The following is an 18,723-nucleotide window of genomic DNA, read 5'->3' as shown; positions in this document are numbered from 1 at the left end:
ATGCTCCAACCAAAAGACACAGTCTGAGGGAATGAATATAAAAACAAGACCTGTACATATTCTGTCTACAAGAGACCCACTTCAGCTCTAGGGACACATACAGATTGGGAAGTGAGGGGATGAAAAAGATATTCCATGCAAGTGGAAATCAGAAGAAAGCTAGAGTAGCAATACTCATATCATACAAAATAGACTTTAAAATACAGACTGTTATAAAAGACAAAGAAGTACACTAAATAATGATCAGGGGATTAATGTAAGGAGGAGATATAACAATTGTAAATATGTATGCACCCAACAGAGGAGCATCCCAATATATAAGGCAAATACTGACAGCCATTAAAGAAGAAATGAACAGTAACACAATAATAGTAACAAAAGCGGGGAACTTTAATACCTCACTTTCATCAATGGGCAGATCATCCAGAGAGAAGATCAATAAGAAAATGCTGGCCTTAAATGACACATTAGATCAGACAGATTTAATGGACATTTATAGAGCAATCCAAACAAAAGCAGCAGGATACACATTCTTCTTAAGTGCACAGGGAACATTCTCCAGGACTGACCACATGCAAACCTTTTACCACAAAGCAAGCTTCAGTAAATTTAAGAAAACTGAAATCATATCAACCATCTTTTCCAATCACAAAGCTATGAGATTAGAAATAAACTACAAGAAAAAAACTACAAAAAACATGAACATGTGGAGGCTAAAAAATATGCTACTAAGCAACCAAAGGCTCATTGAAGAAATCAAAGACGCCATTTCCTTCTCCAAATCAAGAAACACCTAGAGTCAAATGAAAATGAAAGCATGACAATTTAAAAAATATGGGACTCAGCAAAAGCACTTCTAAGAGGGAAGTTTACAGCAATGCAGTCTTACCTCGGGAAATAAGGAAAATCTCAAACAACCTATCCTTACATGTAAAACAAGAGAGAAAGAACAAACAAAATCCAAAGATATTAAAAGGAAAGAAGCCATAAAGATCAGAAAAGAAAAAAATGAAATAGAGACAAAGAAAACAGCAGAAAAGATCAATGAAACTAAAAGCTGGCTCTTTGAAAAGATAAACAAAAGACTCATCAAGAAAAAAAGGGAGAGGACTCAAATCAATAAAATTAGAAATGAAAAAGGAAACGTTGCAACAAAAACCACAGAAACACAAAGATCATAAGAGACTACTACAAGCAATTATACGCCAGTAAAATGGGCAACCTAGAACAAATAATGTACAAATTCTTAGAAAGGCACAACCTTCCTAGACTGAATGAGGAAGAAATAGAAAATATGAGCAGGCCAATCACAAGTACTGAAATTGAAATTGTGATATAAAAACTCCCAAGAAACAAAAGTCCAGGACCAGACGACACCACAGGTGAGTTTTATCTAACATTTAGAGAAGAGTTAATACCTATCCTGAAAGTATTCCAAAAAATTGTGAAGGAAGGAATACTCCCAAATTCTTTCTATGAAGCCACCATCATTCTGATACAAAAACCAGACAAAGACACCAAAAATAAATAAATAAATAAAACTACAGGCCAATATCATTGATGAACATAGACACAAAAATCCTCAACAAAATACAAGCAATCCAAATCCAACAATACATTAAGAGAATTATACACCATAATCAAGTGGGACTTACCCCAAGGATGAAAGATTTTTTTCATTTGCAAATCAATCAGTGTGATACACCACATCAACAAGTTGAAGAATAAAAAATATATAATCATCTCAAAACATGCAGAAAAGGCTTTTGACAAAATTCAACACCCATTTATGACAAAATTTCTCCAGAAAGTGAGCAAAGAGGGAACACACCTCAACATAATAAAGGCCATATATGACAAACCAACAGCAAATATCATACTCAAGTATGGAAAACTGAAAGCATTTTCTCTAAGATCAGGAAAAAAGACAAGGATTCCACTCTTGCCACTATTATTTACCATAGTCTTGGAAATCTTAGCCACGACAATCAGAAAAGGAAAAGAAATAAAAGAAATTCAAATTGGAAATGAAGTAAAACTGTCACTGTTTGCAGATGACAAGATATCATACATAGAAAATCCTAAAGATCCTACCAGGAAACTACTAGAGCTCATCAATGAATTCAGTAAAGGTACACAATACAAAATAAATATACAGAAATCTATTGCATTTCCATACACTAACAATAAAGATCAGAAAGAGAAATGAAAGAAACAATCCCATTTACCACTGCATCAAAAAGAATAAAAGTACCTAGGAATGAGTCTACCTAAGAAGACAAAATATATGTACTTAGAAAGCTGAGATGCTAATGATGACACAAATCAAAGAAGACACAAACAGATGGATAGATATACCACATTCTTGCATTGGAAGAATCAATATTGTCAAAATGACTGTGCTAGCCAAGGGAATCTACAGATTCAATGCAACACCCATCAAATTACCAACGGCATTTTTCACAGAACTAGAACATAAAATCTTAAAATTTGTGTGGAGACACAAATGACCATGAATAGCCAAAGCAATCTAGGGAAAGAAAAAGAGAGCTGGAGGAATTAGGCTCCCTGCCTTCAGACTATACTACAAAACTGCAGTGACTAAAACAGTATTATGCTAGCACAAGAACAGAAATACAGATCAATGGAACAGGACAGAAAGCCCAGCAGTAAACTCACACCTATGGCCATTAATCTTTGACAAAAGAGGCAAGACTGTACAATGGAGGAAAGACAGTCTCTTCAATAAATGATGCTGTGAAAATGATATGTATAGCTATATGTAAGAAAATGAAATCAGAATATTCTTTAACACTACGTACAAAAATAAACTCAAAATGGATTGAAGACCTAAATGCAATACCAGATACTGGAAAACTCTTAGAGGAAAACATGACAGACCATCCTTTGACATAAATTGGGCAATTAGTAAGAAATGAATAACATACAAACTACCAAAAATGCACCATGAGGAAACAGGAAGTCTGCACAATCAATTACTAGTAAGGACACTGAATTACTAATTAAAAATTTTTCCCATAAAACAGAAGTCCAGGACAAGATGCTTCCATTGGTGAAATCTACCAAACATTGATATTAGAATTAACACCAGTACTTCCCAAACTCTTCCAAAGAGCAGAAGAGAATGGGACACTTCCAAACTCATTTTCTGTGGCCAGCATTATCCTGATACCAAAACCAGGCAAAGACACTACAAGAACATAAAATTAGAAGCCAGTACCCCTGATAACTATAGATGCAAAAATATCAGCAAACCAATTTTAACAGTACATTAAAAATACCATAATCAACCATGATTTATTCCAGGGATGCAAGTATGGTTCACTGTCCACAAATCAACCAATGTGACACACCACACTAACAAAATGATGATTAAAAAAATCATGTGATCATCTTAATATACCTAGAAAAAGCATTTGACAAAATTCAACATCCATTTATGCTAAAAACTCTCAATACATATAGGTAGAAAGAATGTACCTCAAAAATAATAAAAGCCATATATGATCATCTCATAGCTAACATCATACTCAACAGGAAAAGATCAATGTTTTACCTCTAAGATAAAGAACAGGAACAAAAATAAGGATGCTCACTCTCAATACTTTTATTCAAAACAGTATTGAAAATCCAAGTCAGAGTAATTAAGCGGGAAAAAGAAAAAAAAAGAAAGCATCTAAACTAGAAAGGAAGAAGTAAAATCGCCTCTATCTGCAAATGACATGATACAATACATAAAAAACCACAATGACCTCACCAAAAAAGTGTTGTTCAGTTGCTCAGTTGTGTCTGACTCTTTGCGACCCCATGGACTGCAGCACACCAGGTTTCACAGTTTCCCAGAGTTTGCTCAAACTCATGTCCATTGAGTCAGTGATGACATCCAACCATTCTGTCCCCAGAGGGCAGACAGAATGAGAAGTGTTAGATGCAATAAACAAATACAGTTAAGTTGCGAGGTACAAAATCAACAAACAAAATTCTGTTGTGTTTATATACATAAACAATGAGCTAACAGAAAGAAACATTAGGAAAACAATCCCATTTATAATCACAACCAAAAGAATAAAAAGCCTAAGAATAAATTTAACCAAGGAGGTGAAAGACCTGTTTACTGAAAACTTTAAGAAACTGCTGAAAAAACTGAAGACACAAGTAAATGGAAAGCTATTCCATGCTCACAGATTGGAAGAATTAAGTAACGTTGTGAAAATGCCCACACAACCCAAAGAAATACACAGATTCAATGTGATCCATATCAAAATTCCAATGGCATTTTTACAAAAAGAAAAAATTTTAAATGCATATGGAACTATAGATGACCTCAAAAATCCAAAACAATTTGAGAAAGAAGACCAAAGCTGGAGGCCTCACACTCTCTGATTTGAAACTATTTTACAAAGCTATACTAAGCAAAATGCTATGGTACTGGCATAAAGACACACAGATGAACAGAACAGAATAGAGAGCCCAGAAATAAACCCATGTACATGTTGTCAGTTAATTTAAGACAAAAAGGCCAAGACTATATACTGGGGAAAGGACAGGCTCTTCAATAAATCATGTTAGGGAAACTGTACAGCCACATGCAAAAAATGAAACTGGACATCTATACAACTGAAAATCGATTAAAGATTTGAGTGTTAAGACCTGAAATCACAAAACTTCTAGAAGAAAACCTAGGCTGTAAGCTCCATGCCATCTGTTTTGGTGATGATGTTTTGGATTTGACATCAAAAGGAAAAGCATCAAAAGCAAAAATAAACAAGTGAGACTATATCAAATTAAAAAGTTTCTGCACAGCAGGGAAACTGCCAACAAAATGAAAAGGCAACCTATCAAATGGGAGAAAATATTTGCAAATCATATATCTGATAAAGAGTTAATAATCAAAGAATTCATACAACTCAACAGCAAAGAACAAACAACTTGATTTAAAACAAGGACAGAGTATCTGAATAGACTTTTTATTTCCTTAGAAGACACACAGATGGCCAATAAGTAATTGAAGATACACTCAACATCGCTAATCATCAGGGAAATGCTTCTTAAAACCACAATAAATTTTTTTTAAAAAAGCACAATGGGATATCATTTCACACCTGTTAGAATGATTAGAATTTAAAAAAAGACAACCAGTGCTATGAAGATATTGAGAAAAAGAAACCCTATAGCACTACTGGTGGGAATATAAACTTGTACAGCCACTATGGGAAACAGTATGGCAATTCTTCAAAAAATTAAAAATGCAACGATGGTACAATCTAGCAATTCTACTTCTGAGTATTTATCCAAAGGAAATGAAAATAGGATATTGAAGAGATATCTGCACTTTCATGCTCACTACAGTATTAATTCCAGTAGCCATGATATGAAAACAACCTAAGTGTCCACAAGCAGGTCAATGAATAAATAAGATGTGATATATGAATATACAGAATATTATTTAACCATGAATAAAAAGGAAATCCTTTCATTTACAACAATATGGAGGAACTTGAAGACATTATGCTAAGGTAAGCCAGACAAAGACAAATACCACATGGTACCACTTATACATAAAATCTAAAAAAACAAAAAACAAACAAAAAATCCCACTCAAACTCATATACTCAGATAGTGGAAGAGTGGTTGCCAGGGCCTCGGGAGCGTGGAAAATAGGGAAAGGTCAGTTAAAGTGTAAACTTTCAATTACAAAATGAATAATGTCTGAGGATCAATATAAACAGGGCTCCCCTGTTGGTTCAGTGGTAAAGAACCCACCCACCAATGCAGGAGACACAGGGTCAGGAAGATTCCCCTAGAGAAGGAAATGGCAACCTACTCCAGTATTCTTGCCTTGAGAATCCCATAGACAGAGGAGCCCGGTGGGCTACAGTCCATGGAGTGGGAAAAGAGTCAGACACGACTTAGGGACTAAACAACAACAGTCAATACCAACATAGTGATTACCAATGATAACGCCATGATATAATTTAACTTTGCTTTCAGAGTAAAGCTTTAATGTTCTCACTCACACAATAAATAAGGGAGGTGATGGGTGCTTTCATTAACTCAATGGCGGGAATCCTTTAAATATCTTACAATTTTTTGTCAGTTATGCCTCAATAAGGCTGTAAACAAAAACTGTCAAGACCATGAAGAATGAGAAAAGCCTGAAAAACTATCACAGACCAGAGGTTGACTAAGGACACAAGACAACTAAATGCAATCTATTACCTTGCATTGGATCTTAGAACAGAAAAAGGTCATTAAAAACTGGTGAAATTTTAGTGAAATCTGGAGTTTGAAATTTGTTATAATCCTAAACGAAACTGAAATTGGGGAGAGGGATGTATAAGAAACACCTCTACTGTCTGTACAACTTTTCCATAAATCTAAAGTTATTCCAAAATAAAAGTTTATTAAAAAAAAGAAAAGATGTATCTGAAATCTTATAGGACAGATTTTAAGCAATTTGTGCACAAGTCATGGATTGCAGCAAAAAGATCTTTGGGAACGAAAAAGATCTGGAAACAGACAAGTCAGGAAGTCATGGTAGGAGATTCTTAATGATCAAGAGTGTCAGGTCTTTAAGGAGATTTTGGCAGTTTTGACACATTCCCTGCTATAGAATATCTTACAGTCTCTGCCTGACTGTACTCTGCCAGAACAGGGCAGAGGCTAAGTAATAAACCAGCAGGTTTAGGCATGGCAAAAAGTCAGATCATGGTACTTGTGAAACTTTAAAAGTTAATATTCTCCTTGACTAACAAAAACCAAGATATATAGATAAAACAAAAAAACAAAAAAAAATCATGTAAACAACAGCATTAGATATTGGAATAGGTCACTAAAGTGGCCATAAATCTCTCACGTCCCAAGTCTTAAAAAGAACAGATAGAATCCCAAATAAACTAAAGATGGTTTGGAGGCAGCCTTGTCTGTTATCTTCTCCAGCTGACATTTAATCATAACACTTCTCAGGAGTTTCTCATGCAGTTTTTGGTGTTTCTTCCCACTGAACTCTACTTACATTTAACATCTTACCATTTATCTGTCAAGTAGGACATGCTACCATATTCTTTCACTTGTGTATAAGTCCCATCTGCCCTGCTAAGGACACATTAATTCATTCACTCTTTCAATAATCAGGTCAGTCAACACTGGATGTCTACTAGGCATTATGAAGGGCATTAAGGGTACATTGTTGTAAATAAGACATCACTGTCCTCAAACTTTCCAAAGAGGTCAAAAGGTAGACAACTAATCAGGCCATAAAAACAAAAAACAAAAAACAGTGTGTTAAGTGCTATAACAGATGCTTGCCCATGATGTTATGGGACCACATAAAAGGTGTATTTAACTGGACTTTAGGTTTAGAAGTGAAAACATTTAAGCTGAGTTCTGAAAAACTAGACCATAAACAACCTGATGTCAAAGGCCCAGTCACAGACATTTGAATTTTCTCAAGCCTTGAGCTCAGCTCCTTGAAGAGAGCAGAAATTGGATGGTTTGTTAATTATGATCATAATATTGATACTATTAACAATACTGATACTATTGAATCAAGATAATAACAACGGCTTGGATCCAAGATTCCAAAATGACAAAGGCAGAATTCCAACTCTCAAGATGTTATTGACATTTTCCCCGTTAATGCTTGAATCAATCATGCCAATCAGAATTTCCGTGACATGCTGGCACTCAATAAATATTTGCTGAACTGATGAGCTTTCTCAGACTCCTCACATCCAGTCAAGGACCAAGGCCCAGGAACGCTTTTTGTTTTTTCAATAACGCTGTTTCACTTTATTACCATTCACGTGTTTACTGGAGTAGCACTTTTGGTGGGGTGGTGCATGAGGCAGGCTTGTGGGAACTCAGTTCCTCAACCCAGATGGAACCCTGGTCCACTTAATGAAAGAACCAAATCTTAACCATTAGATGACAAGGGATCTCTCCCCAATGAACTCTTACCTTACTTCACAATATCTCTTGCATCTGTTCCCCAATTTTTCTACTTGCCACCACATTCTTTTGTTACTTTCCAGCTCTACCACTAAAAGAGACTTCACACTGGTCCCCTCCTCCAGGCTCTTCTTCCTCAACACTGCAAGCCACCAGCAGGTTTTCTGAATAAGTACCCACTAAAATATCTGCTGTTTGCTTACAGAATAAAGCTGAGCATTATCAGCTTACAATTCCAGTTCTCAAGTCCTCCCTGGTCTTGTCCTTATCTACCACTGTGGATGTTTTCACACCCAATACTCCCTTAAACAAACCCTGTCCTCCAGACATACTTGTTAACCCACTGGTCTTCCAAACAGGCTTTTTCTCACCCAGATTCCACTCAAAAGCCTTAGTTCAGGCCATCCTACACAGAGCAGCTCTTGTTCCTAGACTCCTTAATGTAAAGTAAAGTGAAAGTTGCTCAGTAGTGTCCAACTCTTTGAGACCCCATGGACTGTACAGTCCATGGAATTCTCCAGGCCAGAATACTGGAGTGGGTAGCTTTTCCCTTCTCCAGGGGATCTTCCCAACCCAGGGATTGAACTCAGGTCTCCTGCATTGCAGGCGGATTCTTTACTGTATGAGACACCAGAGAAGCCCTAAGGCCCAATACAAAACTTTGCCTAGAGTGAAGCTTTCTTTAAGCACACTTGTGTATAGTGTGAAAAAGAAACCACTTTTTTTTAATGACTCAACACCATTTTTTAAAAAAGACCATCTTTTCCCCTCTGTGCTTCTTCACCAGCCACTTTTGTCATAAATCAAGAACCTATCAATAATAAAATATACACAGGTCCGTTTCTGTACTCTGTTGATTGACCTATTCATTTACCCTTGCCCCAATACCACACTGCTTAATTAATCTAGATTTGCCATCTGTAAAGTCGACTAACTTTGCCCTTCATCAAGATTCTCTTAGCGATTCTTGGCCTTTTGCATTTCATATAAATTTTAGAATCACTTTCAACAAATACAAACTTGCTGGGATTTTAATTAGAATTACACAGATCAATCTGGGAGAGAATTAAACAGAGGTCTTATCAGCCTCCTTAAATATTTGATCTTGTTATGCCAAGGTAAATGGTAACAGCTTTTAGTTTTATTTTGTAATAGTTTTTTCCTAATTTAATATGCATAGTAACTTTTTATTCAGTGGCCATGATGAATTCAGTGACATTATTAATTAAGTGTAGCTGTAGTTTATTTTGTTCAGACGTACAAAATAATGTCATCTGCTAATAATGACAATTTTACTATTTCCTTCTGAATTCTTACTCTTACTTTATTGCATTGGTTATAATCTTCTATACAATGCTGAATAGATGTAATGATGGTAGACATCTATGCCTCAGTATCCAGGAAGGTATTTTTAAGTATTTCACCATTAACTTTACAGTTAATGAAGTTAACTTCATAGTTTCTTCATCTTTTTAAAGAAACTCTTCATCAGAATAATGAAGTTTCCTTTTATTTCCAGTTTATTGAGAATTTTATCATACCTGTGTATAGAATCTCACCAAGCACTTTTACTTCACTTACTAACATACAGGTTTATTTTCATTTTTAATATGATAAATTAGATTGACTTTCAAGTTTTATATCAGCTTTGCATTACTAGAATAAATTTAACTTTGTTACAATATGTAATCAGTATATCACAAGATTCATTGCCTATTTTAACCTTGTCTAAACAAGTCCTTCGAAGACAGTTTCATGCTACTTTGCATTTTTCTGTATTATTCATAACACTGTAATCATATTATAACTGTATTTATAAAAACTATAAGCATCTTAAGGGAGGGCAAAGATTTGCTTTGGTCTTTGTATACTCGCTACTGTTTGAAACACAGTACATATGTCAGATAAATGCTTGTTGAGTCAAAGTCCCCATAATCTCCTAACAAGATATCGTCCATATTAAAGTCATTCTCAATAAATATCTGTTGATGATGTTTTTTTTTCTTAATTTCAATGAATCCCATCTTCTCAACTTAATTCCTCATGCTATTACCTGTTACAGACCTAACAACTTACTGGAAGGAGAACAATTATAGCTCAATACAGAAAAATAATATGTACACAAGGTTCACTGTCTACTCTAGAGGATATAAACTCATATTTATCATCCAACTGCTATGACATCCAGTTCCATGGTACTCGGTCAGGTAGTCCAGCTTGGGCCCACTTCATATGTTAGACATCAGTGAGGTTTTCCAATGGACCTACGTCTACCTGAGAAATTTTGCCATGTTCTTCATTATTCAACAGCACTGCTTACCGGCTTGATTTGTGAATTTAGAAACTGAGCTCTTCTGTCTTTGTTTACGAGGAAAAACTTGGGCTTTCCTGATAGTTCAGTTGGTAAAGAATCGCCTGCAATGCAGGAGACCCCGGTTTGATCCCTGAGTCGGGAAGATGCCCTGGAGTAGGGCTAGGCTACCCTCTCCAGTATTCTGGCCTGGAGAATTCCATGGACTGTATAGTCCATGGGGTTGCAAAGAGTCAGACACAACTGAGCGATTTTCACTTTCACTGAGAAAAATTTACATGTATGTTTTTGGTAAAAAGGTGTCTCTTTCCATCCACTGTGTGGCATTCCAACTGTACCCTGACACTTATGTTGTATTCTAAACTCCCACAGCACAATCTACGTAGGTATGAATTTGAGGCAATCAGTAACTTTAAAAGTCCCCAATGCATACAAATGAAGCAGTATCTCTGGGTTTTTACCACAAACTCTATCTCTACCTAATTGCGCCATCTATCAATCAATTCAGTACAAGAACATATCACATATACTATGTTAACAAGCTACTGTCTTGTTCCAGAAGTTAAAAAGATTCATCAGACTTCTTGACCTTTGGGGCTAAAACAGAACTGGATACTGATATACAGGTTTAAACCTCAGACAGATATAGAAATCTGTGAAGAGAAGTGAAAACTTTCAGAGAAACTCACCATAGGAAATATGTAGTGACTATTATACGGAAGAAGGGAAGTAAAAGGAATCTTAAGCTCTGCGGCCTTAAGCTTCTCAAGTTAAATATATTTAATATGATATGTCACTGACTATGATTATGTTAAAATAAGTCAACAAGCCAGAGTTCAAACAAGTCAACGTTTCTTCAAAACACACTGAAATATCAACCCACGGTCCATTAGCCCTTTATAAACATACGCCACGTAAAGTAATGACAAATATGGTAGTGGACACAACACTGGGCTGCCTCAGAAGATACTCAAGAGACATCTAGACTTTCATTTCTTGACCATGGGTCAGAGAGGTAGGGAATTCTGCCTCAGTCTTGGCTTTACGTATTCTGTTTATCTAAAGTCGCGGGAAATAATCCTGGTAAATGTTAACGTTCTTAAATGTTTGCCAGACAAAATTTACGCAGCCTGGCCAAAAATACTATTAACATAAAAAAGGATATTTCCCCCTTGTTTGTTTGGTTGGTTGGTTGATTAGTTGGTTGGTTTTTAATTGTACATTTTAAAGATTCATTCCCCTAGGTTGAACTCTGTCTTCTAGTGCTTGATTGATCTGCTCCATGGAGTATAATTACTTGGACGAATCTGCTCTGTGGGACATAAACGGCATTACATAATATGAACCTAGACCATGGTGACGAAGTTTGCTCTAATCCATTTATTCTTTGCTCTTTACGTGAATAATTTACTCCAGGAGGCAAGTATGCACTTGATATTTATTTACTATTCACTGGTAACATAAAATTCTATTTAAGTGTGAAAATTCACACTTTTGAGTTTTTTTTTTGTTGTTGTTGTTTTTAAGTGAGGCACTTACTAAACCTTGCAAGATACTAAGGCTCACTATAATGTGAACATTAAGGATTCTGGCTGCTACTCTTTACAGTTTCTCTTCTGCTTTCTCTTTGAATTTTAAAAGGACTTTCTGAGCACCATGCAGCACAAATCTGCAAAGGAAAACAGAAATTGGGGACAGGGCAAGGAGTTGGTCTCTACTAGCAGAATCCACAGAGAGAGTAAGAATACGAGTCAGCCTCAGAATGGCCAGGCAGGGAGCAAACAGGGGCCCACTGGCCCAGGCCTGTTGGAAGCTCCATCCTGGTCCTTGTTTTCATGATTGTCAAATCAGCTACAGGGAAGCTGGTGGATCATGTAATGCCCTTCAGTGCTTCTACCCAGAAGTGATACATCTATCTGACTCATGATTGTTGTTGACCAAAGAAAGTTTCCTGGCCAAGGCTTGCTTGAAAGAGGGTAAAGAAGGGGGATTCAACCAGACCCAAAAGAAGGAGAAAGAGAACATCCATGACTAGCACATAACCATGAGACATAAAGCTTTTAGCACAGCACATAGCCCGTGTTCAATGTTCAACACCCAGTACCTATCGGTATAATTGCTACTCAGGTGTTGCCTAGCTGATCATACACACACACTCTACCCAAAGAGCTTCCATATTTTATATATGAGATCAGCCTGCCTGCATTAGGGGCTTACCTGGTGGATCAGACAGTAAAGAATCTGCCTACAATGTAGGAGACCCAGGTTTGATCCTGAGGTTGGGAAGATCTCCTGCAGGAGGAAGAATGGAAATAGGATCTGCATTGCAGGTGGATTCTTTACCAGCTGAGCTACCAGGGAAGTCCTAAGGAAAAAGTTAGGCCCCCAGAAAATGGACTAGAAGCTGGGCAGAGAGACAACTTAATGGGCCCAGGATAGTGAGCCAGCCTTACTGACAAAAGGAACCATACATTCTGGGTCCAGATCTAGAACGCAGGCAAAAGAGTTAGTTGCTCAGTTGTGTCCAACTCTTGCAACCCCATGGACTGTTGTCCACCAGGCTCCTCTGTCCATGGGATTTCTTCCAGGCAAGAATACTGGAGTGGGTTGCCATTTCCTCCTCTAGGGGATCTTCCTGACCCAGGGATCGAACCTGGGTCTGCTGCATTATAGGCAGATTCTTTACCATCTGAGCCACTAGGGAAGCCCCTAATGCAGGCAGGCTGATCTCATATATAAAATATGGAAGCTCTTTGGGTAGAGTGTGTGTGTGTGATCAGCTAGGCAACACCTGAGTAGCGATTATACCGATAGGTACTGGGTGTTGAACATTGAACACGGGCCATATGCTGTGCTAAGAGCTTTCTGTCTCATGGTTATGAGCTAGTCATGGATGTTCTCTTTCTCCTTCTTTTGGGTCTTGGTTGAATCCCCCTTCTTTACCCTCTTTCAAGCAAGCCTTGGCCAGGAAACTTTCTTTGGTCAACAACAATCATGAGTCAGATAGATGTATCACTTCTGGGTAGAAGCACTGAAGGGCATTACATGATCTACCAGCTTCCCTGTAGCTGATTTGACAATCATGAAAACAAGGACCAGGATGGAGCTTCCAGCAGTCCAGGGAACTAAGATGTGGAAAATCACCTGCTGCTATGGATTGGATGTCTGGATGCTTATGTGCCTCCATTCCACCCCTACCCACTAAATTCATCTGCTGAAACCTAATCCTCAATATGCTGGCCTTTAGAGGTGGGGCCTTGGGGAGGTGATTAGGTAGTAGGGCCGGAGTCCACAGGAATAGGGTCTTCCCAGGTGGCCCTAATGGTAAAGAATCCTCCTGCCAAAGCAGAAGAGGCAGGAGACATGGGTTTGATCCCCGGATTGGGAAGATTCCCCTGAAAGAGGAACTGGCAACCCACTCTAGTATTCTTCCCTGGAGAATACCCACAGACAGAGGAGCCTGGCAGGCTATAGTCCATGGAGTCACAAAGAGTCGGATATCACCAAGCAACTGAGCATTCAGGCGTGCCACATGAACAGAATAGTCTTCAGACTCCTCGACCTCCACCACCATCTGAGGACTCAGCAGAAAGATGGCTATCTATGAACCAGAAAGCAGGCCTTACTAGACACCAAATCTGACTAAGCCTTGACCTTGGACTTCCCAGATTCCAGAGCTGTGAGAAATAAATGCTTAAAAGGCACCCAGTCTATGGTATTCTGTTATACCAGCCTGAAATAAGACATATGTGAACCTGCACAAGTGAGAAGTGTAAGGAAAAAATTCTTCTGTAGTACTGAGCCCCTGCCATAAGGGGACTGTACCTGTACAGACATGGACTGTCTCCTTAAGTCATCTGGTAAACCTGTGACTCCTTACAGAGGACTATGAGTGTACATCCTGGTGATGGTGAGCCCTTTGCCTAGGACTATCTCACCACAGCCCTGCTCTTAACCACAATCTGACAAAGCTAAGTGAACAAGCAGGAGAGAAAATAAGACATCCCCATCTCCATAAACAGCATCAAGAAACCTCTACACGCACAAATGGTATAAAGCCAGGCAACTTAGCAGAGTAGCCTCTGCAACTCTCCCTGTTCGTGAAAAACAACAACAACAACAACAAAAAAAAGAAGTCAATCAAGGCGTACATTAATACCACCAAAGGACACCACCCTAACATAATACTGTGCTCTGAGATAGCCAGACTGTATTAAATGGTGACTCTCAAAGTGACCCAACCCCAGGGAGGCCTGCCAGCGGCCCCGTACTTTCTCTTGTTTGCTAGATCATAACCTTCATTTGTACCTGTGTGTATGCTAAGTCGTGTCAGTTGTGTCTGATTCTGTGACCCCATGGACAGTAGCCAACCAGGCTTCTCTGTCCATGGGATTCTCCAGGCAAGGATACTAGAATGGGTTGGCATGCCCTCCTCCAGGGGATCTTCCTGACCCAGGAGTCAAACCTGGGTCTTCTGCATTGCAGGCAAATTCTTTACCATCTGAGCCACCAGGGAACCTCCATTTGTACATTATACCTAAATTAAATACAGGATCCTACAGAGAGTAAGACTTCCATTGTCTCCCAAACCTAATGCCTTTTAAAGCCATAGGCAGTATCAGGCACAACAGGAGGCAAAAGAGTCGAAGAATCAAGAGCACAGACAAGCCCCCAAGATGATAGCTTACTGTGAATGGCGTTGCATTCTTGATTCCCAAAGAAGATGATTTAGCTTTGGGACCAGGGACCAAGCTTGATCACTCAAGAGCTTTTGTGTAGCAGAGTTTTATTAAAGTATGAAAAGGGGCACAGAAAGCTTCTGACATAGATATCAGAAGGGGGACGGGAAGCTCTATTTGAAGCTAATAAGACAACACTCTACACATGGCCCAGAAATTTTACTTTTTCCTAAAATTTATAAGTAAAGTTCAAAATCTAGAATTCATGCTATAAACATAACTTCCTTGTAGCTTCTAATCAAGACTATGAACAGAAGAATTCCCTCACATAAATGGGTATTCATCTTAAGTATCAACCAACCAATAACAGGAATCCAATTTAAAGATGGGTTGAATGTATTCCAATTATTAATCATTTAATTCATATCACTTTTCTTTTGTCTAACCTGGGGATTAGTCCTGTAGCCTTTAAACTAGAAAAGGACAGATAAACCATTCTCATTTTTACCAAATTGAGTGGTAATATATTCTCCAGCTGTCACTTTAAAACGTGTTATTGACTTTCAGATTAAGCAATGCCTCTGAAGTCTGGACAAAGTCCACACACTGACACATTTCATTTCGGGGAATTCCATTATTGAGATGACTGAACATATGATCATTTGAAGCCATAATTTATTTATGCCCTTAATACTAGACTTGCTTTTAAAGCATGAGCAAAGGAACAGTAGACTGTTTTCATGCATATGATTGCCATTATAATCACTCATTTTTAACATAATAAAAATGGTGGTCATCCATTTGATTAGACAAATCAAAGAGCTCAAACTAGTGTACATCACCCTTGAATTTCACATGATACACTCATCCTAATCTTTTCAACATCTAAATCTGAAGGTGTCATGTATGTTCAGAATGCTGTCTATTATAAAGTCAACATTACATTTTTATGTTTTGCATGGCAATAATATACTTGGATGTATTTGTTATAGGTTTTTAGATTTATAATTAGAAATTAACATCAAACTACCTGAAACATCATACAGTATATAACATAAGATAGCTGAGCCTGAATGCAAATAAAATTATATTACTATACTAATTTACTTTTTCATAGCATTTTCATACATATTATTTCATTAAAATGTTTGTAGATGTTTCAAAGGGGCAAGACAACATCACCAAAAATTTCACCAGAAGCAAAGCCCCATTCCTAACTGAAAGCATGTGTATATAGAACAAAACATCAGAACAGAATATGTTTCATTTTGTATTTGAGGAAGCAAACAAAAATGTGACTTTGATTTAAATAACAAATGAGGTAATTTTTCAAAAGCCAAATAAGAGGCTCTATTTTGAAGCATCTGAGTGAAGAAGAAAGCATAGATCCTTACCTGGAAACAACCAGATCTCACTTTCCTTGGTCTCTAATCCTCAGCAGGTGCTGAGCATTCTATACTCATCCATAAAGGGGAGGCTGCCATGGCCCACTCTGTATGACTTGATACTTTCAATGAAAATCTAAAAGTGAGAAACCATCTAAGTATAATATGTGCAATGTCTGCGATTCAAGAAGACAATAGTCATAGAAGGCGGCAGTATTGATTTTCAGTAAGAAAATAAAGGAACCTCACCAGCTAAAAGCACAAGCTGCAAATGAACACACATTCAGAGTGAAACAAATGAAGATATACTCTATCAGCATCCTTAGGGTAGACCATTCTCCCTAGTACTGAAACAATAAAACACCACCAGGAGTCAAGTTACAGGAAGGTGCTATTTGGCCCTTTTTGAACTAATAACCACCGGCTCCTTCGCTAATTCTGGAGCTTGCATTTTTAAGCAGACACTTTCAAACAACTTACATCCTAGCAATCTCCTTCAGTTACTTGCATGGTCTTAAGGATCTGAGACATCCATTTGATGTTAGGAAATTGTCTCTACACACAAGACGGCCTGCACCCCAAATCAAATCTTTAAACTTCTCTTTCAGGGACTGGATTAGGACCTCAGAGAAAAGGCAAAGACTTTCTTTTCAGATCAGGTAAGAGAAATACTCTTTTGCCCACTTTCTCCTGGGATGCTAGTTGCTGCTGAAAAGCCAAGAGAAGCCAGCGCGCCGCGGGGGGGTGGGGGTGGGGGTGATGTGTGTCGGGGGACGGGGCGCGGGGTGGGGGGCTGGTCCTTGCGGCGGTAGATGTGTGAGTTCAGAAGTTCTTATTCTTATCTTTCTACCATAATTGGCGATGTGACCCAAATACAAGGAAACCTTCTCGTTCCATTAACAGACCCAATTTGGATTAAGCAGCTCCGCGGGAAGAAACGACATCCTCCCGGCGGTAGCTAGCTGTTTTGTACTCTTGAGATAATTCTCTTAGTTTCATGTTAACATTTGGTTAAGGAGATGCTGGTGGGTCAGATTTGACACTGTGAATCCACTAAACCGTTTTAGAAGGACTTTTTCTCTCCCTAATGGCTAGCCCTAGGAGCTCAGCCCCAGCGCCAACAACCTTTCCGGTGAAACACGCACTCTTGGCGTGTGGGCTGGGGCGGGGGGGGGGGGGGGGTTCCCGCTCGCCGGCCCCCGACCCTGCAGCGGCGCGCCTGAGAGCTGGGCGACCTGCTCTTTCTTTCGCTGTTTCTCCTTGCAATGTGCAAATTCTTCCCTAGCTGGGCGCAGGTAGACAGGACCGCCACCTGCTCATCCCAGAGGATACGCTGCAGAAAACTCGAATGGATCGTGTGCGGACGCAGGCTGGTCGCCAGCGGCGACAACTTTACAGATTTGTTCATGTTAGTTCTGGACCGGGTAAAATAGCCCCCTAAAGACAGGAAGCAAACGCCCCTCTATAAAGCCCACTACCGTGTCACGCCGGCTCCCTGGAGCCACACTGGGTCAGTTCCCCGTCTTGCTCACCCCGCACAGGCACCCAGGAACGCACTGCGAATGACGCCCGCCCCCCTCCCCGCAGTGGCTGCCCGGGGAGGTCGAGGTGTGCAGGGACCAGGAGTGCCGGAAGGGAACATCCCCGCCCCTCCCCTCCCCGCAACCCGGTCCTTCCCGGGGCAGGAAAGTGCGGGAGAGGCTCCGGGCCGGCGGAGGACTCGGACATCCCCAGCTCGGAGCGGGGCCGCCGGCGGGGTCCCCCGCCCGGCTCCGGGGCTGGGGAGCGCGTGCGGCAGGTGCAGGGCCGCGGCCCGGGGAGCGACCGCGCTTACGTGCTCCAGCTTGTCTTTCCTCCGGAGCCAGACGCTGGCGCTGTAGTCCTGCTGCTTGACGCTGCTGTAGAAGTTCGCGCCCACTCGGGTCAGGCTCGGCGACGGCTCCTTGGGGCGGCTTTTCAGCCTCATCTGCTCGAAGCCCTCGTGGGGGGAGGCCGAGAGCCACTCATGCTGCCGGATCTCCATCCTGACATGACCAGACGGCTGCCGGCGCGCAGCGGGCTCGGGATGGGCGTGCGGGAGGCCGGCCGGGGCTGAGGGAGGAGCGAGCGAGCGCGGGCCGGGCGCGGGGAGCGCGGGGGAGCCGAGCGCGGGCAGGGCGGGGTGGAGCGGGCGGGGAGGGAGGGGGAGGAGAGGGAGAGGAGGGGAGGAAGATGGGGCAGGAGGGACGCGGCGAGCGAGGCGGAGGCGCGGGGTGCGGGCGCCTGCGGTCCAGGGCTGGCGCTCAGCACCCCGGCCCCCGGCGGCACCGATTGGGCCGGGTCGGCCTCGGGCGGAGTGCGGCGGGAGGGGGCGGAGTGCGGCGGGAGGGGCCGCGCG

The 18,723-nt window shown here is 40.2% G+C and overlaps 1 protein-coding gene across 2 annotated transcripts in view; it reads right to left on the bottom strand.

The window, feature by feature from the left end:
* PLD5 (phospholipase D family member 5) overlaps positions 1-18,514 on the bottom strand; it is a 374,767-nt gene extending 356,253 nt beyond the window's left edge. Inside the window, exon 1 of one of the 2 annotated variants that reach the window (XM_043924362.1) lies at positions 18,181-18,514. In XM_043924362.1, coding sequence (XP_043780297.1) covers positions 18,181-18,369 — 189 coding nt within the window. In that variant the 5' untranslated portion in view covers positions 18,370-18,514. The remainder of the gene's footprint in view (positions 1-18,180) is intronic. The other variant, XM_043924365.1, reaches the window with a different exon arrangement.
* Between the last annotated feature and the right edge of the window lie 209 nt (positions 18,515-18,723).

This window comes from Cervus elaphus, chromosome 14, assembly GCF_910594005.1.
Source record: "Cervus elaphus chromosome 14, mCerEla1.1, whole genome shotgun sequence".
In the NCBI taxonomy this organism is placed as follows: Eukaryota; Metazoa; Chordata; class Mammalia; order Artiodactyla; family Cervidae; genus Cervus; species Cervus elaphus.
Note: the sequence above shows the minus strand (reverse complement) of the source record. Positions and strands in the feature narration are given on the sequence as shown.